Consider the following 24,146-nt stretch of genomic DNA (forward strand, 5'->3'; position numbering starts at 1 on the left):
AGACATCTAAAGAAACAGCCACAGGGATCGACATGAAAGGACTATTCATGCCGTATTTTATAGGTTGCCATTAAATATTTACATAGGTAAATGGCAATATATTCACAGCTATTGTCTGCCAGGTTAAGAACGGCTCAAACCAAATGTCATTTCCCGCAGCAACTTTTGCCGGGTATTTTCTCCACCAGGAAATTTAACGGAGGCAAAGGGATCGTGAACTTAGTTACAGATCCCTAACAACCGTACACATCTTGAGAAGATCTGCTACTTTGAAACAGGAAGATACCTGTTATGCCTATCAGTGTGGTTGCTCGAGAGCAATCAGGCAAGGTCCCTCACTGCTCTTTTCGAAGGCTTTATTATTGGTGCAAAACATTTACAGTGCAGAACGTCTCAATTCCATGTCTTGCTCAGTCACTAGCAGAATCTGAGAGTGGGCGGTTCTTAAACTTTCCCCAGCAGAGTAGTCTCTTGACCCCCAGCCGACGCCTCCCCTCTCTGCGCGGAAGCCTACTGCGCAGGGAAGGCTTGGGTAAAGGGGGACCTCCCTCCTCCCCATTTTGCTCAGGCATGGTGTCCTGGCACTGCCTTGCATCCTCCAAGCCCTGAAGCTCTTCCCCACTAGAGGCGGGGCTTCCTTCCTCCGCTGAGGAAGTGCTGCTTCCCACGATCTTTGGAGGCTTTCTGCAATCCAGCTGCCCTTCCCCCTCTCGCCTCTGAGCTGATGGCAGTTCCCTGACAATACCCAATATTTCAAATCCTATACAAAAAGGGAAGAATCATTGCACTGCTTACAGGGTTTCTGACGTCAGGCAGGGTAGCCCATAATGGAAAAACGATGGGTAGAATAGCCAGATAGGTGAGCTGTTTGCGGGGCGTGTCGGGCCAGGCCAGGCTGAGGGGCTGATCTTCATCCTCCTCTTCCTGTTACAAGGGAGAGAAATTGCAATAATGTTAATTTGGCTGCAAAACGGAAAGTTGTGCTTTTTATGTTGCACACCGCCCGGGTGGTAAATAATAATAATAATAATAATAATAATAATAATAATAATAATAATATCAGCATAAAAACTACACAAGTTTTAGCATCTTGTGCTAAAGAAAGGTAATAGTTACATATCAGTCTTGGGTCCCAACTATGTACACTTTTCACTGAATTTCCTTTTTAAAAAAAAAACACTTTTTTTGCAATATTATATAACCCAGATTTTGGATGACAAAGCAGCACAAACTTATTTTAGTGAATTTGCTTTGCTTCTGCTAGTAATGGGGAGCAGCAAAAAGCTTCACAGAGCACTGAATAATCAAAATTTATCCCTCCTCTTTCCCATCCAGCTCCTGAACATTCACCAAACATTTCCCATTCATGTTCAGCAATAAGGGCTAAAAACGTGCTTTGAAAAAATGGAGCATGTGCCCAGAATGTGTGATTCTGTGTTCTATAAATAGTGCAGAGCCCATTCATTGCTGCATGTGCTCACGAAGGATGGGGGGGGGCGGACCACCTATACTGTGAAAACTCACTTTCTAGCCTAGAGGCTATTCACTACGTAGAATGTTCGGACAGGAGAATCAGTTACAATTCAGCCGTAAAAACTTTGCACCTACTTAATATTTCTTAATCTACACAACTCAGCAAGGCTTTTAATGATGGGGAAAATGGGATTCCTGTACAGGCTACAGAAATGCTAAATCCCAATTAGGATATACTTTAACATGTGTTTTGGTCCATAATAGTCTTGCTTTAAACTGGCTCTCAGTATGTTTCCAAGCACAATTCAAAGTGTTGGTGCTGACCTTTAAAGCCCTAAATGGCCTCGGTCCAGTATACCTGAAGGAGCATCTCCACCCCCATCGTTCAGCATGGACACTGAGGTCCAGCGCCGAGGGCCTTCTGGTGGTTCCCTAGCTGCGAGAAGTCAAGTTACAGGGAACCAGGCAGAGGGCCTTCTCAGTAGTGGCACCCGCCCTGTGGAACGCCGTCCCACCAGATGTCAAAGAGAAAAACAACTACCAGACTTTTAGAAGACATCTGAAGGCAGCCCTGTTTAGGGAAGCTTTTAATGTTTAATAGGTTATTGTATTTTAGTGTTTTGTTGGAAGCCGCCCAGAGTGGCTGGGGAAACCCAGCCAGATGTGCGGGGTATAAATAATAAATTGTTGTTGTTGTCATTATTATTATTATTATTAACCATGATGTTGCCGTCTTACTGCATTATCAGCAGCAGCAGCAGTTTGCAACAGCCCTGCTGAACCGAGTAGCTTTGCTGCAATTTTGAATCAGCGTGACTCAGTTAAAAAGGTAAAGGGATCCCTGACCATTAGGTCCAGTCATGACCGATTCTGGGGTTGTGGAGCTCATCTCGCTTTATTGGCTGAGGGAGCTGGCGTTTGTCCGCAGACAGCTTCTGGGTCATCTGGCCAGCATGACAAAGCCGCTTCTGGTGAACCAGAGCAGCTCACGGAAACGCCATTTACCTTACTATGCATAAAATAACCAAACTGTGCAATTGGAAGGGACCCCGAGAATCATCTAGTCTGATGCACCGCAATGCAGAAATCTCAGCTCAAGCGGTCCTGACAGATGGCCATTCAACCTCTGCTTGAAGATCTCCAAGGAAGGAGAGCCCACAATCTCCCGAAGGAGCCTATTCCAAATTGTTTTCAGGCAGGTCTAGTTGCTGTTTCATCATGTTAACATCACAGGCTCCAATATTTTTGTAAGTGAATTTTTGTCGTAATGCACCATTCCAATTCCCCCCTGAAGTGGAGTGTTTCACATTATTCCGTATCTGCATGTTGCATAAGCTACTCCTTCACCTTGCCAATGCTGAATGAACTATGGGGGAAACTGGCTTAGCTGCCACAGGCGTCAATCACCTGCGCGGAGACTGTGATCTGCGTGAGGTTACTCTCAGAATTGGTTGCTTGCCAGTGATCTGAGCTCACAGTCTGGCTGGCCAGGGGAAAATGAGGACAGGGCTCCTGAACCATTAATAGTTGTGCAGAAGAGGGATTTTCAGCTGATGCAACTTGCCTTCCACCTGCCTTGCCCCACCCTCCAGTTTCTGCTTTTCAATTTGTATTGTATTATTTTATGCACTGTGGCTTGCCGTTGTTTTATTGATTGTCATTTCGAAATTATTTATTGCAATTGTTAAGAGTGGGTTTTTGTTTAATTTTTATATGCTGATATTATTATTCTATACTATTCTAATGATTGTTGAATGTTACTTTATTTGATGTAGATTGCTTATTTTAAAGCTGTTTCATTATCACATTTTGTATTGCATTAGATTGTTATAAGGTGTACATTCTTTCTTTCTTCAGCTTGTAAACCGCCTTGAGTATTGTAAGATAGAAAGGCGGTATACAAATTAAAAGTGATGATGATAATGTTGATGATGACAAGTCTCACTCTCTGCTACACAACTATTAGAGGAGCAGGGGCCACCCAAAAGCAGTCAAAAATTGCTTGTGTAGATCAACCCAGCAAAGGGAAATTAAAGTCCAGTACCAAAGTCTCTGTAATTATACTGGTTTGTAAAGTTGAGATGGTCTACTGCTCCCAGCCTTTCCTGTGATAATTCACTCCTTGCCTACCGTGTTTTTCGCTCTATAGGACACACCTTGTTTTAGAGGGGGAGAACAAGAAAAAAAAATTCTCCCCCTCTCTGCTCAGTGCCCCTTCAGCGAAGCAGCAGGAGAAACGGAGACCCTTCCATTTCTCCTCCCGCTTCACTGAAGGGGCGCTGCGCAGCTCTCCCTCTCTGCTGAAGCCAGGAGAGTCTTGCTCTCCCAGCTTCAGCAAAAGGAACTTGAAGCCTTCGGAGCACAGCGCGAGTTCCCGCTGCGCTCCAAAGGCTTCAGGCGGCTATCCCTGAAGCCTGGAGAGCGAGAGGGGGCGGTGCACACTGACCCCTCTCGCTCTCCAGGCTTCAGTGAAAGCGACGCGTAGCATCCGGAGCACGGAGGGAGCACTCCCTCTGCGCTTCAGAGGCTTCGCGTTGCTATCGCTGAAGCCAAGGAGCCTGCATTCGCTCCTATAGAGTGCGTCCTATAGAGCGAAAAATACAGTACTTCGTTGGTATTAACCATGTTTTGGAGTAACGTGTTTCACCTTTGCTCTGCTTCTGTCTGTTCATTCTCCTTAAAAAACTTTAAATGACCAATGGTTGCAGTGCTGATGACACAGATGTGATACACTTTAGGAGCAGAACTGCAACCCATGAGTTGAAGAGAGATAATTATACAGAACCACACCATCTAAATGCATGTTCTCACCTTACACTCCCCCAAAATCTGTTTATCTCGTTAGAAACATTCAATAATCCCAAGGAATAATGGGATAGGGAGAAATGGCCAACTATTCATAGTTAAAAGTCAAGCTATTTTGACAAAAGCGGCCCAGTATGCATTGCAAGGAGACAAAACACTCCAGAGAGGAACTTTTCCTGAAATGAATAAATCCTGTGTTATCCCTCTGATGTATCAAGCAAAACCCACTTTGCCACAGTCATTCTATAAAGCTGTTTACTAATCACAGAGAAAACAATATGGACTTAAGTCTTTTCTAGTCTTTTCACTAGAAGTTGTCTTTGCCATGGCAGGCATGCGCGCATACTATACATATATTTCTGATTTGGTTTCCATAGAAACTGGTAAAAAAGGAACACGCCTGAGTGGGAGGAGATGTTAATGTGAAAGTGAATGTTATTTTTAGGGAAGTCACAGGTTAGAACAATTACAGCTGAACTTGCTTAACTGCTTAACTAACAGGGGAACGGTGCTTTTAAAAGGTATATAAAATTTACGGATGATCTTCCATAGGCAGTCTAATTTTTTTAGCGAGTGGCTCCTGTAGTACTTTTGGCCTTTTAAAAAATCAAACATACTCAGTGCCAAGCTATAGAACATAACATTCTAATGCTAGCAGCAAGAAAATATACAGCAATACATGGCCTTTTCTTTGGAAAACGAGTGGTAGCTTTTGTTTATCGGAAATGAAATAGAGTGCATTGCTACTCTATGAAATATAAATGGTTGCAAAGTACACTACTCTCAGATTAGTAGAAGCTATGAGGAACACGCTTGCAAGATTTTCTTGGCCTGAGTTAAGTAGTGTAACAAGTAGTTCAGCATCTGCCATTGGGCAGCTGTGTCAGCTTGGCAAGGTTACTGAAAGACCAGCAGATTAAGGCTTTAATCCTGTGTTCACTCACCTGTACGTAAGTCCCAAAGAACTCAGTGGTGCTTACTTCTAAGTAAACATGTACAGGTTTGGGCTGTCAGTGCAGTATACTTTTTAATGGCCTAGAATCTCAGCTGGGGGATACATGACAATGTCCACAACTCTGTGTAAAGCTTAAAATACGGAACAGCAATTGCTGATAGCAGCAGCATCAGAGTTTTACTATGTCAATTAACAGCTATACTGGGACAGTAAAACATGGTATCTAGTGAAGCTTAAATGATGGAATCAAACTTCTTGATTAGTCTCAATCCAGCTATTTGACACTCTGTTCTTCCTCTGAAATTCCTTTGACAGGGAACTCCAACATTCATATAAGAAGTGGAGTGTTCTAGGAAATTAAAAGGCTCACCTACTGGTTTCTAAATGTTGCCATTTCTGATGCCAGATTTTTGTTGATTTCTTCTTTTGCAGAACTGGCAGAGGATAGCATGGTTTGATCCAGTTGTATGGACTTACAAAAAGGCAGGTCCCTTCTCTTTACAGTTTATTCAAAATAAGGCAGACATAGCACTTTGCTTTTGAAAACAAGACTTCCTGACTCTGCAGGATTTTCCAGTGGGCTTAGAAAATGCTAGACACACAACGACTGTACATAGAATATTCTATGAGATGCAGTTGTGCTTCCTTGTGCCTCTGTTCTTCCTGAATAATTTCTGAGGCCTGAGTGGCAGGAAGGATAAAGACCTCCAAATTAATTCGTTCAGTTCTAGACCCTTTTGTGTTTTTCCCCTGTGCTTAAAGAAAACACTTCCTTGTTAGACAGACAAAGGGCAAGATCCAGGCCAAACTAAGCAGTCTTAAATCCTGGAGATTCAATGGTAGAGTAGAGCAGATGCTCAAATTTCTCCCAGTGAAATCAAAGTGCTTAACTGAAATTAAAGTCCTGGGTGATACCTAATGTAAACAAGAAGATAACAAAACAATATTCACATGGGAAATTAAATCACTGCGCTTTGTTTTTTTTTTGTCTGTCTGCTTTGAAGACAGCCTTGTTTAAAAGCTGAAATTATTTCAAGACTATTCAGGCACATCAATAGGTGGAGCCACAGGTGCCGTATTTTTCGCTCTATACGACACACTTTTTCCCCTCCAAAAATGAAGGGGAAATGTGTGTGCGTCCTATGGAGCGAATGCAGGCTTTCGCTGAAGCCTGGAGAGTGAGAGGGGTCGGTGCGCACTGACCCCTCTCGCTCTCCAGGCTTCAGGAAGCTATCCGCAAGCCTTCGGAGCGCAGCGGGAATTCCCACTGGGCTCCAAAGGCTTGCGGATAGAAGCCTGCAGCCCGAAGCCCGGGGAGCACAGCGCAGCGCTGGGCACCCCGGGCTTTGGGCAGCTATCCGCAAGCCTTCAGAGCCCGGCGGGAGTTCCCGCCGGGCTCCGAAGGCTTGCGGATAGCAGCCTGAAGCCTGAAGCCCAGGGAGCGCAGTGCCAACTTCCACTGTGCTCCCCAGGCTTTAGGCAGCTATCCGCAAACCTTCAGAGCGCTCCCCCAGCCCCCAGAACAGGTCCGGGAGTGGGGGCAAGGCTGCACAACCTTGCCTCCACTCCTGGACCTGTTCTGGGGGCTGGGGTCAGGGGAAGCCCGAAGCCGCGTGCAGCCTCTCCCGGCTGGAGAGGTTGTGTGTGACTAAAGAGGAAGCCAAGACAGCCAGCGGGATGGATTTTTTCCCCTTTATTTCCCCTCCTAAAAACTAGGTGCACCCTATGGTCCAGTGCGCCCTATGGAGCAAAAAATGCGGTATATTTGCTATGACTCTAATTATGAAGTCTTGAAAGTGGGAATCCATTTGTCAAAAACTCACTCTGGGTCAAAACTTGTGTTAGTCAAGTTAAGATCTACCTGTGAAAGAGGGCTTTGTATCCTTCTTTTCTTTTAGATTAATCTTTTTTATTGTAATGTATTAATAAAAATCTTATAAATAATGAGAAATAAAATAAAACGAGAGAATGCAGGTTAGGTTGCAGCACTCACAAGTGTGTCCCTTTTATGAATCCAGTTAATCACAGCTGACAGGCTGCAGTCTTGGGAGGAAATGTTTTGCTCAGCGCAAGGAAAGAATCTCTATTAATGGAACCAGGTGATCTGAACGCAGTTCCCTAGGCAAGCGTGAGAAATGCACCCGGGAAGGAAACATCACTGACTTTGGCCCAACCTTGAGAAAAATGTTCCCTCAGAAGTTTTGGAGAGCCAGTTTGCCACGTATCACACGACACGGCTGCTGCATCAGCTTATGTGAAACCACTGGGCATTTTTTAAATCTCCAAGGTGATTGTTCTCGCATATAGGTTATATCTTGATAGGTGGTAAGCTTCCCCCACCCTGGGCCCACAGACTTGGTACGGTGAAAACATAAGGGTGCTACTGAAATGGACCAAAGGTCCACTTTGTCCAGGGATGAGGAAGATGAGCCAGCATAGTCCTTTGTTAGCGAGGACAGGCACCAAAGTATGGCAACATCTGGAAGGCCACAACTTCCCCATCCGTGGCCTACACCCATAATTCTGTTTACAACAGTGACCAGCTGGATGTTTCTAAGGGGTGTGTGAGGAGGGCATAAAGCTAATGGCCAAGTGATCAAACCAAGTGGCCAACACTACAGCTTGTGTCCATGCTATTCACAAACACCGTATGATAACTAGCTATACCTGTGGAGGACTGAATTCTTGTGAGGAGGGAGAAGAGGAGGAAGAAGAAGAAGAAAAGAAGAAGAAGAGTCTCTCTCTTTTTCTCTCTCTCTCTCCCTCTCTCTCTCCAGTCTTCCATAATTTTATGAAACTCGTTCCCCTTTTATGGTACTTCCTGTGCATCATGAAATCATGCATAAATAGGGATGGAGGAGACGGGGGAAGAAGGGGAAGAAATAAGATACCAACCTCTACTGCTCCAACAGCCGTTCCATTTTGCATAGCTCCGTCATTTGGTGGTGTCACTTCAACTTCGACTTTTGCAGTGTTTGGGGCACCTGAAGCATATTCCAGAAATTAAAAAAAAAACAAAACGAAAGCAAAACTCAGAACATATCAGTTACTTTTCAACCATTAATCTGTAAACTCATTGAACAGTTGAGCACTGGTATTTAATTAGCTGATATAAGAGTTAGTCTGAGACAAAAATCGTCTGGCTTAAACCTACTGAAGCCAGTGGCATTTAAAGGAGAGTCAAACCGAATGCTAACAGTTTAATATAATATCTTTGTAATCTTTACCTTCTTTGCTCCAATATCAAGTCTATTAATTAATCACCTCCTTGTTTACACAGCTGCTCACCCAGAGCGAATTAGTCTCTTATCGTGCATCTGCCTCTTACAGACACAGCCAACTCTCAGGTGGAACTGCTCAGGAGATGAAACTGGCAGAGAGAAGCTCTGTGATTTGCTCCTCTTTGCCCATACATAAGCATTTATGTCGCAAGAGAGGAAGAATTTGCAGTGCTTTGGGATTCTCCTAGTTCCCGTTGTGCTAGACCTGACCAGGATAAACCTGGGCTATTCACACACACCACAATTTAAAGACTCGTGAACAGGTGAAGGAGGAAGGCATAAAAGGCACCGCTTATTCTGCAGTATATTCTCTGACTCCTAGCCAGTCTCTAGAAGAATGTGGATGAGGGATGCGGGTCTATCCCTTAATTGGGGGACACACACGTGTATCAGCTGGTGGGTTGCAAATGAGCCAACTTGTTGACCATCATTAGCCTGTGTGATCACAGAGGATTATCTAAGCCGGGGGAGGGGAGGGGAACTGGCTGAGTGGCACTGCCCAGCTGTCAATCAGATGATTCTAGTATGACGTCAGGTGATACCTTCAAAGGGGTTCACTGTCACTGCATCACACATCATGTGGGCAGGTGTGTCTGGTTTGGGAAAAGGCTTGCTGGGCCTAATTAGGCCGGTGGGCTGCTGTTCCCACTGCTGATCTAAGCTTAAATAAAATCAAGCATGGAAAAAAGATGTTGCAGAAGTGAAAGCTTCACTTCTGCTTTCAACTTGGCGAACACAGTTGCACCGCATATACCAAGAAGCCAAGGGCTTCGCACAGGGAAGCCTATCTGCATTGGAAGACAGATGAGAATGCCAGACCCATCCATCTTGTGCCAAACAGATGCAGGTTTCTTTGCAACAAAAAAAGTACATGCTATCTTGCAATTATACTATAAATACATAGATATTACCTCAATTTTTTTAAAAATGCAGTATTTTCTTGAGTAAAGTACTCTATAGCATTTCTATTCACATATTTAATTCTCTCCTCTTAGGCAAAGATCATAAAACAACCTGGCTGGTAGCCAGATTCCGCGCCCAGATTTGTAGGCACAGATCACCCTCTAGAATAAAATAGCTTACTAGGGAAATGCTGAGGTTCCCCTTTGGGGCACCTCAGGGTCAATTTTTTTTATGCTAGCCCAAATCTCAGTTGTACGGGTGTATGTATATATCTCAATTTTAACTCATGAGCTTATGCTGCAATCTGCTCTGATTGTATATTTTATCTTTATGAATGCTGTTTTTATTGTGTTATGTTATGTGAGCTGGTCTTTGACCGTAATAAATTATCTATCTATCTATTCACATATCTGCAAACGAAATAATTAAATATTATTATGTTTTGCCTACCGGCATGATTAGCACTTCCATTCCGTTTTTCACCGTCCTCCACCTGACACTTTTTGGCCATCTTATGAAGAATAGATGCCCTTTCTTTGAACTTTCCTGAAAGAAAGAAAAAAACACATTTGTTAAAGCACAGCTATCGGAGGTGGCAGATTCCTGTTACTGCCTCAGCTTCTTGCACCGTGAAACAGTAAGCTGAACTTACCGTATTTTTCACCCTATAGGACGCACTTTCCCCCCCTCCAAAAATGAAGGGGAAATGTGTGTGCGTCCTATGGGGTGAATCCAGGCTTTCGCTGAAGCCTGGAGAGCGAGGGGGGTCGGTGCGCACCGACCCCTCTCGCTCTCCAGGCTTCAGGAAGCTATCCGCTAGCCGTGGGAGACGCAGCTCTCCCACGGCTAGTGGAGAACTTGCCGGCACCCAGAAGCTTGGGGCGCGCTGAGCTCAGCACGCCCCAAGCTTCGGGCTTCGCGCAGCCCTCCGCTAGCCGTGGGAGAGCTGCGCGACTTCGCACAGCTCTCCCACGGCTTGCGGATGGCAGCCTGTCCTCAGGGCTGGGGTCGGGGGAAGCTCGGGCTTCCCCCGCCCCAGCCCCGCACCTGGGGGGGGGGAAATAATTTTTTTTCTTTATTTCCCCCCAAAAAAACTAGGTGCGTCCTATGGGTCAGTGTGTCCTATGGGGCGAAAAATACGGTATATCTTCCAACTTGAATAGCTGCAAAACGGTGGCTTAGTATTGCATGTGTATTTGTATCATCAGAAGCTCCTGCAAGGCTGAGAGATAGCACCTTGGACCAAGGGGGCACATGGATTTGGTTTCAATTAACGCTGAATTAAGAAACCTGTCAGAATTAACACCAACTTTTATTAATAGGATGGCTGCTATGCTTCGCCTTTCCCCCCCATTCCTAGGAGACAAATTCCAGAAGAGACAACTAACAGCTCAGTCCTATGCAAGTTTACACTAGATCTCACTAAATTAAATGGATTGCAGCCTAAGAGGCCTGTGGCAGGCCATAGACTAATGCATTAATTGTGGCAAAATCATTCTCAAGCTAGAGCCCAGCTAGTAAATACAGGGGTGAATACCAATGATATCTGTCTGACTGCACAACTGACTTCTCCATGAGCAATGGGACTTCCTGCTCCTCTCCTCCCCCTATAGCCCACCCACCGACCCCAAAATCTTTTCCAGAGGATCCCCCAACCCTCTGGAACAGATAGGGGTGTTGTACCGCAAGGGAGATGGAGAGGAACTGGAGATTCACTTATGCAATGGGGAGGGGGGAATTAATTAAAATGTTTCTTTTGCCTTCCTCTGAGAATCTCAAGGTAGTATACAACAGTTTTAAGACACATATGAAACACTAAAACACAAACAATAAAATGCAGCCAACAAATCATACGCTATTTACTTATCAATTAATCAATAAAATACTTTAACCCAATAAGACCTTTATGCAACTCAAAGACCTAACGGCATGACATTTGTAATTATGCTACAATATATTTTCCTCTGTATTGATAATGAATTTTGATAATGAGCAGGAACTGGCTGAGTGAACACCATGCACCAGTGTCTGATTCAAATTTAATGTAGTAAAACAACCCAGAGTTTGCAGCAAACCAGTTTCCCATTTTATCTGAAAATAAGAACCTGTCTTTTGCACAAAGCAGGATACTTCCCATGATGGATATACGTATTTGTTTTGCTCTGTTGTTTTCTTTGGACAAAAAAGCTTGGCATATTTGCTAAACCATGAAAAGCCTAGAAGAGGTGAAAATAAAAAAATGAATGTATGTACCCTAAGCAGCAATCTGTTTTTACAACTGCATTCAACTCCTTTGCCTGGGGGTGGGGAGAGCACATGATTGTGTCTCCAGCTATAACTGGGATCAGCCCGCAGCACGGACTTCCGGTATTCATCTTAACAATTGCTTTTCAATTAGTAGTGGAATGATTTAAGGATATAGCTCAAATATAATGGTAGGCAGTAGGAAATACCGAATATTTGTGGGGAAGTGGTGGAAGAGAAATATTTTTCTATTTCCCTTTTCATTATGTTTCTGAGATGCAGACAACAATGGTTTTTGCCCTAAAAAAAAAAAAAGACCTTTCTGAGATCAGATTAGTTTCTAAAAATGTAACCTTTGTGGGTTTTTTGAAAGGCTTTTGGAGAGCAGAAGAAGGCTGGATGCAGAGAAGCAACAAAAACTGGAACTAGGAACATAGAAGGTTATCTATGAAGGCATAAAGCTTGGATATAATCATGTAATCAAATAAAAGATAAACATGGCAATTGATGGACACCAATAAAATTCGTCTCTCCAGCGGCAAGATTCATCCATCCCGAAGCATTTTTATTATTTGATGTTTGCAGTGGCCGATGGATGTATTTGAAAGTTGGTACTGGTTTGACACAGAAGAACGCACTTGGCAAACATGGCACAGCTTGAAAACAGGAGCATTTAACACAACATAATGTAATAGCGAGATCAATGGGTGCTTCAAGAAACAAAAGCCAGACTATATAAAGAGCGCTTACAAAGAGAAATGAAGAACCGATTAATGAAATGTCATCTGTTCATTAGTTAGTTCATTCTAATGCAGTGGAAAACGCAAATCTAAAATAATAGGTACAAAACCTCACATGGTAAAGAGTACAAATCTGCATATGAGTAGAAAAATGGATACAGATCGATTATGGAGTCATCAGAAGAGGCACACAAACAGAAAAGGCTATTTACAATCTGGTCCTATTGGCAGGGTCCTATTGCAAGATCATACCTGTTCCTCTTGCAGCCAGAGGAACAAACAGGCATTTGTTCCTACCCCCCAGCAAAGCCAGTGGTTGTACTGACTGCCAGGGCCATAATGGGGAAAGTGCTCATTTCAGCCGCTTAGCATGACACTCAAGAGAGCAAGGGAGGGGAACTTGGCAGTGTTAATCTAAAATCCCCCCATCCCTGACCACTGGCCATGCTGACTGGGTCTGCTGAAGTCCAGAAGCATTTGAAAAGCCAGCCCCATTCACACAACAGACTTTTCCAGTGCTACAGGAGCCCTAAGAGCTTGGGAGTCACGAGCTACAAGGAGAAGTTGTCTTTGCCTCTGTCATCCGATACACCTTTAAAGCTGCAAACCAATGTCTGAACAGCAATATCACCACTGCAAAACTTTGGAGCCCACAAAAGCCAAGAAGGCCAATGCAATTCACTGCATGCAAATGCGGAAGAGCAAGAGTCATGCATTTCTGAGAATTGCGGGGTGGAAAGGAGCATCTTTGACATGGAGCTAATTTAAGGCAGATATGTCCAAGTATAGATCTGTAACTACTCTTTAAAAGGCTTTATACAGAATTATTTTTACAGTTGTGGAAGATTACCAAGGCACAGCAGCTAAGCACAAAACATTTTTGCTACCTGGCCTTCCACTAACAATGGACATAAAAAGGTAAAGGGACCCCTGACCATTAGGTCCAGTCGTGGCTGACTCTGGGTTTGCGGCGCTCATCTCCATTTATTAGCCGAGGGAGCTGGCGTACAGCTTCCAGGTCATGTGGCCAGCATGACTAAGCCACTTCTGGCGAACCAGAGCAGAGCACGGAAACGCCGGTTCCCTTCCCGCCGGAGTGGTACCTATTTATCTACTTGCTCTTTGACGTGCTTTCGAACTGCTACGTTGGCAGGAGCAGGGACTGAGCAACGGGAGCTCACCCCATCGCAGGGATTTGAACCGCCGACCTTCTGATCGGCAAGTCCTAGGCTCTGTGGTTCAACCCACAGCGCCACCCGCATCCAACAATGGACATAGTTTGTGGCAAAATGCCAATCTTACTTCCTGTTCGAGATCCATTCAGCACCAAATTAGTGAGAGAGGGAAGAGCAACGTGCCTCACTTCCTTCCATGGATTTTTCCTTGCAATTGCCCCCCTCCCTGCATTAGGATTGCAAGAACTCTCAGTGCAGTTCCACCTTTGGTTCAGCCATGGGGAGGAGACAATAGTAGCATCACCCATCATCATTCATCCATCAAAAACTTTGGATAAGGACTGCGTGTGCTGACAAGATGGAGCAAACTGCTAATTGGCATAGCTTACATTTTTAAAATGGCTGCACAGGTGTAAACTATACCTCAGTTGTTATTGTGGATTGCACAACATCACCTAACCTCGCTGAAAACACTCACATAAATTAGCCAAATATTTTGATGAAGCTCTGAACAATTTGCACATAGGTGTTTGCAAAATCAAAAGGTCATCTCCTAGCCTTGCTATATCTGAAATGAGAAGTGTGATTAATAAGTCTCACTGGGTTTTGCGTTAATAAATGTAGGCACATTTAGATAGCGGTCTTTTTACACACTTAGATGGGAGTGGGATCCACTGTACTCAGTAGGGCTTGCTGTGGATATGATCAGGTTTGCACGAAGAAGAAAGTTTTGAAAGTGTCGATCGGTGGAAGTGTGTGCTATGTTAAAGCAAAACTGATTTGCTGTATGGTAATAAAAAAAGAAACAGCAAATGTGAGTTGATAAAAACGTTAAGAAGTATGGTAGCACATCACACTATGTCAGTGAAATCATGCAAAGAGGAACTGAAAAAAAAAAACCCAAGAAGAAGAAGAAGAAAAGTAATCACAGTAGGGTTTTTTGAAAAAAGAGTATTAAAAAATGCTGAGACAAAAATTCCAAAATATTTCTTACCTTCTTCAGTCATTGTGTCATAATATTTTAGTTTTCCATATGATCCAAGCTCTACAACATCATAGTAAAAGACACAGAGATAAGGAAGCAGCAGACATTCAAAGTAATCAACATGCTTTCACACATTCTCAATAAAATTCACAGCAATAATCTTTCTGCAGAGTAGGGAAGCACAGCTTGTCAAAATGAGACGTATTTACGAAAATTGCTTCTGTAGTTAACGTAAGCATCTTGGATAGGTTGGTCGGAGCACAAAACGCAGTAAGCTTTGGGGCGTCACTGGAAATTACATTTTTTCTTCTAGGGTTACGTTTTAAGTTTCACCTTCTGAGAATCTTCTTTTGTAAACTACGATTTTATGCTACGATTTATTTAGCATCAATAGTCTGCAAGATGCCTAAGAACACGTTCCGGTGAAAGCCTATTTAATGTTTATTGGGATACGATTGAAGTTTTTTTATTAATTTATTTTAAATTTGATACCACCTTTTATCCAAAAGTCCCAGGGCGGTGTACAAAATTAAGAACATAATTTACACAGCATAATAATACAAAGCATGATAATACACAACATAATAATAAAATAATCGTAAGAACAGCCCACCCTCCTCATTTAACAGGCCATAGATATTTAATGGCCAAAGGCCTGGAGCCTAAAGATATGTAATGATGGTTCCAGGCAAGCCTCTCTGGGGAAAGCATTACACAGCCTGGGAGCCACCACAGAAAAGGCCCCATTCTCGTGTTTTAACCCTCCAAACCTCTCCGGGGGGGGGGGGACATAGAGAAGAGCCTTGGATGACAAGCACAGAGTCTAGGTAAGGCTTTTCATGATTTAATTTAGGTTGTGGCATTTTATGTAATATACTCTAAATATACTTTGTTTTCTTTTTCATGCAGACTGGGTGGGAAGTAAAAAAGAACTGCTGTATAAGAATGGAAAACTGGAAACTTAAATAAAAGAGGAATGCTTCAGAAATGCACATTACAGCCGCACTGCGATTGCTGAGCATATGTTTCAAAGAAAACATCTGAGTCAGGGAGCTTCTTCACTCCTTCGTCAAACAGAAGGAAAAGCCTTCTGCAAAGTGGAATTATCTTGTAGCACCAATGCAGTAAAGCTAAGATTATATAAGATGCAAATCAATGGTGGAAACAGTGTTGGAACTCTCCAAGTTCAAAGGGAAAGTTCCACTCTGAACTGGAAATATCAGCTCATTTTAATACCTGGGGGTGAGTTAATTGTTCAAAATGACTTTTTAAATTATTCATGAGATAAGTAGGGGAGCAAAATAATGACAAATTAAGGCAAATTCTTTAGAAACACTGTGATTCCCCCCCCATCATTATGTTCTAGTCCTCCTTCGGTAATTCCATTTCTGAGCATTTATCACCGACTACCAAAACTGAAGCTTTGCAGAGACCTAATAATAGAATTTCAGATGTTATTCTCCCTGCTTTAATGGAAGCACTTAGAAAGTAATTATAGCAGCAACGGTCCATTATTTCGCTCTTTAGGCAACTCTTTCGATTGCATGTTCTCTTCTAAAAACGGTCTGGGCTCAGTCACGTTTCCATAACACTTGATCTCTCTCTTACGTTTAGATCTAAGATAACAGTGACGATTTTCCAATCTTAATTGCTAATAAGTAGAGGATTTGGTTTCCTGATAAATATGAAATGTATCTTACCTGTGCATCCCTGTACTGGCTAAAATGTATAGTCAATTTAAGAATGACAGTCTCTTGCTTTCTGTGCCACTGTTCAGAACTTACAGTTACGTGGCATTTACTTCAAAAAGTAAAAAACCAGGAAGTTGTTGAGTTTTTAGGGAAATGTGATTTTTCAGTTGACTTGCCTAAGATTCCTGAATGCCCTAAACACACCGCGTGGTTCTATCTGCCAGGTAGGCATGAAAAAGTAACAGTGCCACGACAACGGTTAAACAGGACTTGCTTCAGAAGGCTTCCCTAATGAGAAAACCATTTTCACATAACTCCCTAACCCACGATATTTGCAGCAGGAAAGGGACAGAGCAAAAACATAATTAAAAGGGTCCTTGAGAAGAACGAGGCAGTTTTGCATTCAGGTCAGGTCTTTCAAGTTTTTAAAAGTTGACGAAGAAAAGCAGCGGACTTCATGCTCAAATTCTATATTTTAGATTTTTGAAGAATTAAAAAATCAGCTCTTAACATTTTGTGGTCATGGAGGTTGGGTGATTCTCTTGTCATAAGTGATTGACACAGGCAATATCAATTACATTCCCGCAACAGGTTCCCAACCATCTTACACAATTCATCATCTTAGGAGGACTGGTGTATTTGTCTCCAACCCATAGTTCAGCCCAGGCACTGAGGTCCAGCTCTGAGGGTCTTGGGGCGGTTCCCTCCCTGCAAGAAGCGAATTTACAGGGAACCAGGCAGAGGGCCTTCTCGGTGGTGGCCCCTGCCCTGTGGAACACCCTCCCATCAGATGTCAAACAGATGAACAACTATATGACTTTTAGAAGACATCTGAAGGCAGCACTGTTTAAGGAAGTTTTTTATGTTTGAAGTTTTTATTCTGTTTTTAATGTTCTGTTGAAAGCCGCCCAGAGTGGCTCAGGAAACCCAGCCAGATGGGCGGGGTAGAAATAATAAATAATAATAATAATAATAATAATTATTATTATTATTATTATTACAAGAACAAATAAATGGCTCACTTTTCTACTGGCATTCATAATGCATGCCAGCACAATTGCATTCTGTTTTGTTTTGTTTTAATATAATTTTTATTGTTTTTTACGTTTTCCAAACATAACATCCCATTTTAAACAGCAGTAACAAACTTTGGTTATCACAGCCTAGGACTTCCATCAACCTCAACTGATGGTTCCTTTCTAATTTTGCATTTTATTATTATAGTTATTGCTATGAAATCCAAATCCTAAATAAACTCCTTCTTAGTCCTCTTTCGCAATAATTCATATAGTTCTCCTTACAAAACTTCTTGTAACCCTACAAGCAATGTCAATTGATTACAATTGTCTTTCAAATATATCATGAATTTCTAAGCACAATTGCATTCTGACATACAGAAAGGTAGCCGTGTTGGTCTGCCATAGTCAAAACAAAAAAATTTTTTTCCCTTCCAGTAGCACCTTAAAGACCAACTAAGTTAGTTCTTGGTATGAGCTTTCGTCTGCATGCACACTTCTTCAGATACGTATCTGAAGAAGTGTGCATGTATCTGAAGAAGTGTGCATGTATCTGAAGAAGTGTGCATGTATCTGAAGAAGTGTGCATGCACACAAAAGCTCATACCAAGAACTAACTTAGTTGGTCTTTAAGGTGCTACTGGAAGGATTTTTTTTTATTTATTCTGACATACGTATGGCATTCAGAGTGGGGTTGAAAGGAGGAGCATTCATAACACATGGCTCTGTCTAAAACAGGGGTAGGCAATCTAAGGTCCATCGGCCACAAGTGGCCCACGGGAGTCGTTTAACTGGCCCCCAAACCGAGCCACCCACTCAGCGAGTATCTGCGTGCTGCGCTAAATTGGCACAGCACAGTGCAGGGACTTGCCGGAAATAACATCTGCGGATTCTCAGATGCCAAAACATGCGCGATCCAGCCCACGGAGGGATCTCTGCTGGGGTGAACCGGCACAGGCGAGGTAAACCTTGCTGACCCCTGGTCTAAAAGCTGTATGAAGGACTACAAACACAGGGGTCAGCAAGGCTTACTTTGCCTGGGCTGGTTCACCCCTCTGTGGGCCAGGTCGCGGGTGCACATGAGTGAAAGCGCCTGCGATTTCCAGCATCTGTGTCTGCACAGACGCGATTTTGGGCGCTGCGAAAGCGAGTCCCTGTGCTGTGCTGCATCGGTTTAGCACAGTGATGCGCCAAGCGGGTGGCTCAGTTCGTGGAGGGCTCGTGGGCTGGTAAAACTTGTGGCCCACAGGCCTTAGGTTTTCGACCCCTGACATAACAACTCTTCCCACTTCCTTCTGAATGGGAGCAGCAGCGGTTTGAGGTGCAGCCACAATCATTATCTTAAGCTGACATTCTTTGGGATCCTGGAAAGAGAGTTTATCCTTAACATTTCTCATTTAAGGAAAATACAGTGGTACCTTGGGTTAAGTACCTAATTCGTTCTGGAGGTCCGTACTTAACCTGAAACTGCTCTTAACCTGAAGCACCACTTTAGCTAATGGGGCCTCCTGCTGCAGCCTCACGATTTCTGTTCTCATCCTGAAGCAAAGTTCTTAGCCTGAAGCACTATTTCTGGGTTAGCGGAGTCTGTAACCTGAAGCGTATGTAACTTGAAGTGTATGTCACCTGAGGTACCACTGTAATAGTGCCTGCCAAGTGGAAGTTTGAGGAAGGTACCAGGACGATCTCAGATGGATATAACAATCAAGGAGGAGGAAAGAAGAGGAGGTGTTCAGGGAATGAATTTATTAAAAGAAAGAGACTAGGAGAAATGAAATAAGTATCATAAATTAACTGGGGGCGGGGAGGAATGCAAAGGATTACATATTGCGATCTGAAGTGGCTTTTGGAAGGACGGAAGGGAGAGGGGTCATTGCACAACATGCCTCAAATCAAAGAATGAAAATGAACACGTATGGGATATCAGATACCCAGTATTTTGTAATCAGATTTTCCCATTGACAGAAAAGATACTAATAGAAAGGAAGGAAGGCACACGCTAGCAAACGCAAGAGTAGGAAAGAAGAAATCAAGGCCATAAGTGCACAACATATTGGCACAGCTAGGGATCTGAAGGGTGTGTTATCATGTGTCTGCAATCTAAGCCTAAACAGATTCACTAGTCTAGGATTATTAGTCACTTTGTTTCAAATTCTGATACCTCAGAATTTCTGCAAATACATTAAGCAGAATCAGCCCCTGAGTAAGTAAGCTATGGTTTGTTTCGCCTGTGGTTTCTTTCAACTATGGTTTGGCGTTATGTCCAAACCCACCAGGCTTGCTTAACCACGAGTCATTCAGCCACTCCTTCCCGGTTTCTCGCCAAGTTACAGAGGTATGAGGCACGAGCAGTTGGAAAACAAACCAAGCTTTATGGATGCTTCAGATTCTCAGAAGACAAACAATTACCCAGGATAATGGTCTGGGGAATACTTAATAAGTGCCCTAGGTTAATGTCATTATTAGCATAATAGGTGAAAAAGCAGTGGCATATTGATTCTTTAAAAAACGAAATGCATTTTGGATTGTACAGCTTTTTAAAATATCGTGTTTAGGAGTATATTCTTGCCATACATTTATTATTACTGATTATTAACAATATTCACTCGAAGTTTGAACATGTTCAGGCAGATATAGAAGCACATCTTTTCCCACAGGTCTTGTGCATTCTTAGTCTGAAGCATCTCTCATCCAGTCTCTCTTAACGTTCTACGCATCTCAGCTCTTAACTGTCAGCTGTTCGTCCAGCAGCCATCATATGATATAAACTATTGGTGAAGCAGTCAGCAGTGCCTTTCCCATACTGGGTCCTATTAATCTCCCCCTTGGCAATCTCCTTTTCCAGGAACTTGTGTCTTCTTAAACATTCCTTTTCAGATTCGTTTCCGTAGCCAACACAGAACATACAAGATGGAGATTTACAAGCAATACAAAGTGAAGATTGAAAGCAGATATAAGCTGTATTCTTTCAAAGTTGATAGTAATTAATTTAAGATTTTTGATTTATTTTCTAGCCTGTTAATTAGTGTTTTTTTTGCCACTGCCGCCGCCCCACCCCCCGCAGCCCGCTTCCTTTCTGGGTGCTAATTAACTGGCAGACAGAAAATAAAACTCATATTTACTTCCAATCTTAGTAGTAGCGAAAAGAAGGAGGTTTTGCTGACCCGATGGCCTAATTTAAGGGCTATTATGCGGTGCATGGGCCCAATGACTGTTCCTCTCTCTAGATGATCCTCCACTCCCGAAAGCTTCTGTCTCTGGCATGATGAACATCTTCTTCTGAGCATGTGATACTCATTGCTTAACTCCCTTACCTCAAAAGGGAGTTTTGGTAAGCAAGCTTCATACCTTGGTTATCTCAATCACAACATAATTATCTCTGCCGACAGGAGGGTCAGCAGTCCATGACTAGTCCGCCACCTTTCCTCCCTGGAAGTGGCAATGTTACAACATTTTAGCACCCCACATTTTTGGAATTTGAAAGTTGAAAAAACACTCCACTCTGACAAGGTCTCGAAGCCCTCCTGCCGCCTTAACAAAATTCAGTAAGTGCTTGCCTGGCTTTGGGAAGCAGGTGTGAGGACTCTGGCAGAGTCCTTGAGTCCTCCCTCCTCCTTCCCAAAGGCTAGTAAGCACCTGCCCAGCTTGGGGACAGAGGCCAGTGGGCTCGAAGAAGAAGAAGAAGAAGAAGAAGAAGAAGAAGAAGAAGAAGAAGAGTTTGGATTTGATACCCCGCTTTATCACTACCCTAAGGAGTCTCAAAGCGGCTAACAATCTCCTTTCCCTTCCTCCCCTACAACAAGCACTCTGTGAGGTGAGTGGGGCTGAGAGACTTCAAAGAAGTGTGACTGGCCCAAGGTCACCCAGCAGCTGCATGTGGAGGAGCGGGGAAGCGAACCTGGTTCACCAGATTACGAGTCCACCGCTCTTAACCACTACACCACACTGGCTCTCTAGGACACCTGCCAAAGCCTGACATCTGGGGTGCTGCAATAGGAGCTTGGTGCAGTTGCCTGTGGGGAAACAAATAAATGGAGACTGGGTTTCCTCTGCTCACCTGCACAAAATTGCAACTGTATAAGTAAAATAAGCGTAAGATTAAAGTTACCTGTACACATTTGTAAGTTTGGGGAATAAGACGGAATGGGGTGAAAGTATACTTAAGTATTCAAATATTTATATGGTCCTTTTTACAAATTAAAAAAAAATGCTTTAAGATGTGATAACTTATTCTGCAAATTTCTTGCAAAGTTTAAATAATGCCAGTGGATTAAAAGGCCTTAAGAATCAAGTGATGTCCTGATGTGGCATAGTAGCTAAGGACACAATTTTTTTTTACACGCTTTTCCTGGATGTAAGTTCCGTTGAGCACTGTGGGACTTAGTTTTGCGTAAACAGGCATAGACTTCTGCTGCATGAAAATGAGCTACAAATCAGGAAATTCCTAGTTTTAATGTTTGGTGGTTTACTGTTGTAGTTTTTATCTATTGTCATAATTTTATTATGTTTGTTTATAGTCATAAGATGTCAGCAGCCTGTAAATGCAGTAGTGAAGGGTGAGACAGATACAAATAAAGCTCATTTTCTTAAGCAAGCCATTATCTCTCAGTCCCTCTCTCTGTATCTGTAATATGGAGATAAACGTGCCTCCCTTTTTTGTACAATTTAATGTATGCGAAGCGTTTTGAACACTCTAAAGCACTTTATGAATTCTTTAGATTCCCAGAAGACAAACAATTACCCAGGATAACTTAATGGCCCGAGGAATACTTTAATCCTTAATAAATGTCCTAAGTTAATGCTATTATTAGTACAATAGATGAAAAAGCAGTGGCTCTCCCCAAACCATCTCCCTCAGTGGCCATCCCACCTGATGGTTCAACACGTATAACATTAGCGGGACCACTGGACTATATGGAACTTGCCGAACTGACTGGGAGACTCTGAGACCAGAGAGAAGAGGTGGTGGAAGAAGACTGGAAGAAGTTTAAAGACTATTTGAAAAAATATGTTAATATTTAAATCTTAGAATAGCTTTGGAAGTGGATATGGGCTGTAGGGTTAGAAGTAGAAGATAATTTATTTTAAAATAGTATTATTTGTAAGGGATAAAATATGAAGATTTTTATGGGAAAAGCAAATGTGATAAAAAAATGGTTACAAATTATGATATATGTAATCTGCTGAGTTAAAATGAAAATCAGATAGGGCGGACTTGGGGAAGTTCACCCAACAATGTTTAGAAAAAATAAGGATAAGATAAGAATTTGTTTGTATTGTTTGCTTTTTTGGTTTTTTTTTTGTTCATTTGTGCTATAAAATGAATAAAACAATTTTTGGGGGAAAAATTAGCGGTACCAGTTTGCTCCCCCTCTTTCAACTCTCAACCCCTTTCCCCTTTTGTATCGTATCTACTAGACCATAAGCTTGTGGGAAGGAACTGTACTTTAAAAAAAATAAATCTTTATGCAGCGCCTTGGTAACTTTAATCACAATTGTCATCGTCATCATCTCACAACTAGATGACCGCATCACCTGGAGGATTTATAGTTTTGCTAAACTAATATTTCAAGATCAGACCCAATTTCTGAATACACACATTTCTGTTCTTGGCTTATAATGCAGACTGAATATTAATTTTGATCCAGCTTTCCCCTTCTCTTGTCTCCCTCCTGCCTGATCTTCCTGCTTTCTTGCTCGACCTTTTAAGAAGACTTTAAGAAGATGGAGGTGCTTTTGCAGGTGGAAATTTAGGGTAAGGCATAAGCTAGTTGTTGGTCATGGCCCACCAACAAATGAGTGCTGATACTGGATTTCTGGAATATCCATCTAAATACTTTTGTTACAGGAGAGGAGAAGTACCCGTATTTTTCACTCTATAAGACGCACCAGACCACAAGACGCACCTAGTTTTTGGAGAAGGAAAACAAGAAAAAAAATATTCTGAATCTCAGAAGCCAGAACAGCAAGAGGGATCGCTGCTCAGTGAAAGCAGCAATCCCTCTTGCTGTTCTGGCTTCAGCGAAAGCAACACAAAGCCTCTTCAGGGCAGCGGGAGGAACGCAGCGATCCCGCAGCGATCCCTCTTGCTGTTCTGGCTTCTGGGATAGCTGCGCAGCCTGCATTCGCTCCATAAGACGCACACACATTCCCCCTTACTTTTTAGGAGGGGAAAAATGAGTCTTATAGAGCAAAAAATACGGTAAACCTCCTTCAACACTGTGTTATGTTTTTAAAAAATGGTTCTGAAAGGCTACACAGCAGCTGCTTAGGGCAGATGATGCAAGACAGATGCAGAGCTATGCTTTGAAGGAGAAAACAAAGAAATATAAAAGGAGACAAATTATATAATTTGGTTGGGTGTCTTGGGGTTTGTTTGCTTCTTTTAGTAAGATGACAGAAGTTATGAATCTTATTTGTTTTTTAAAAGCTAACCTTCACAGTCCAGACAGATTATTACTGGCAAAGTTAATTTCAACTGAGCAGTTGCAAAGCTTTATACAGTCAAGAGAGTCCCAATCGCTTCTGACAACATTTTCAAGCACATGTACTTGTCTGAGTGGAGACTTGGTAATGCTTAGAACATAAGGAATGAAAGAGTAGCAGCTTTTCCTTTAAGACTGGTGAACATTTGGTTAAAAATGACAAAAAAACCCAAAATCTTCGTTTCAAAGAGATGTGGAGTATTCACTTTTTTTAAAAAAAAATGTAATTAAACAGTTTTCAAGTGAAACCCAAATTCCTTGTGCTTCTATTACAGAGCAATTTAAATTTTGCAATCACTAGAGTAAGCAAATGATGAGAACATTCTCATAGTTTGCTAATGTACGATTACTTATTTCTGGAGAAATTCTAGCCTTGCAAATGCAAGCGTTATT

The 24,146-nt window shown here is 42.5% G+C and overlaps 1 protein-coding gene across 3 annotated transcripts in view; it reads right to left on the bottom strand.

The window, feature by feature from the left end:
- SLC24A2 (solute carrier family 24 member 2) overlaps nt 1-24,146 on the bottom strand; it is an 83,366-nt gene that overhangs the window by 8,703 nt on the left and 50,517 nt on the right. For 2 of the 3 annotated variants that reach the window (XM_053371815.1, XM_053371814.1), the window contains 4 exons: nt 14,571-14,621; nt 9,868-9,963; nt 8,129-8,217; nt 796-924 (listed from right to left, as the gene is read on the bottom strand). In XM_053371815.1, the coding sequence (XP_053227790.1) occupies nt 796-924; nt 8,129-8,217; nt 9,868-9,963; nt 14,571-14,621 (365 nt within the window). The remainder of the gene's footprint in view (nt 1-795; nt 925-8,128; nt 8,218-9,867; nt 9,964-14,570; nt 14,622-24,146) is intronic. The other variant, XM_053371816.1, reaches the window with a different exon arrangement.

Source organism: Podarcis raffonei, chromosome 17, assembly GCF_027172205.1.
Source record: "Podarcis raffonei isolate rPodRaf1 chromosome 17, rPodRaf1.pri, whole genome shotgun sequence".
NCBI classification, from domain to species: Eukaryota; Metazoa; Chordata; class Lepidosauria; order Squamata; family Lacertidae; genus Podarcis; species Podarcis raffonei.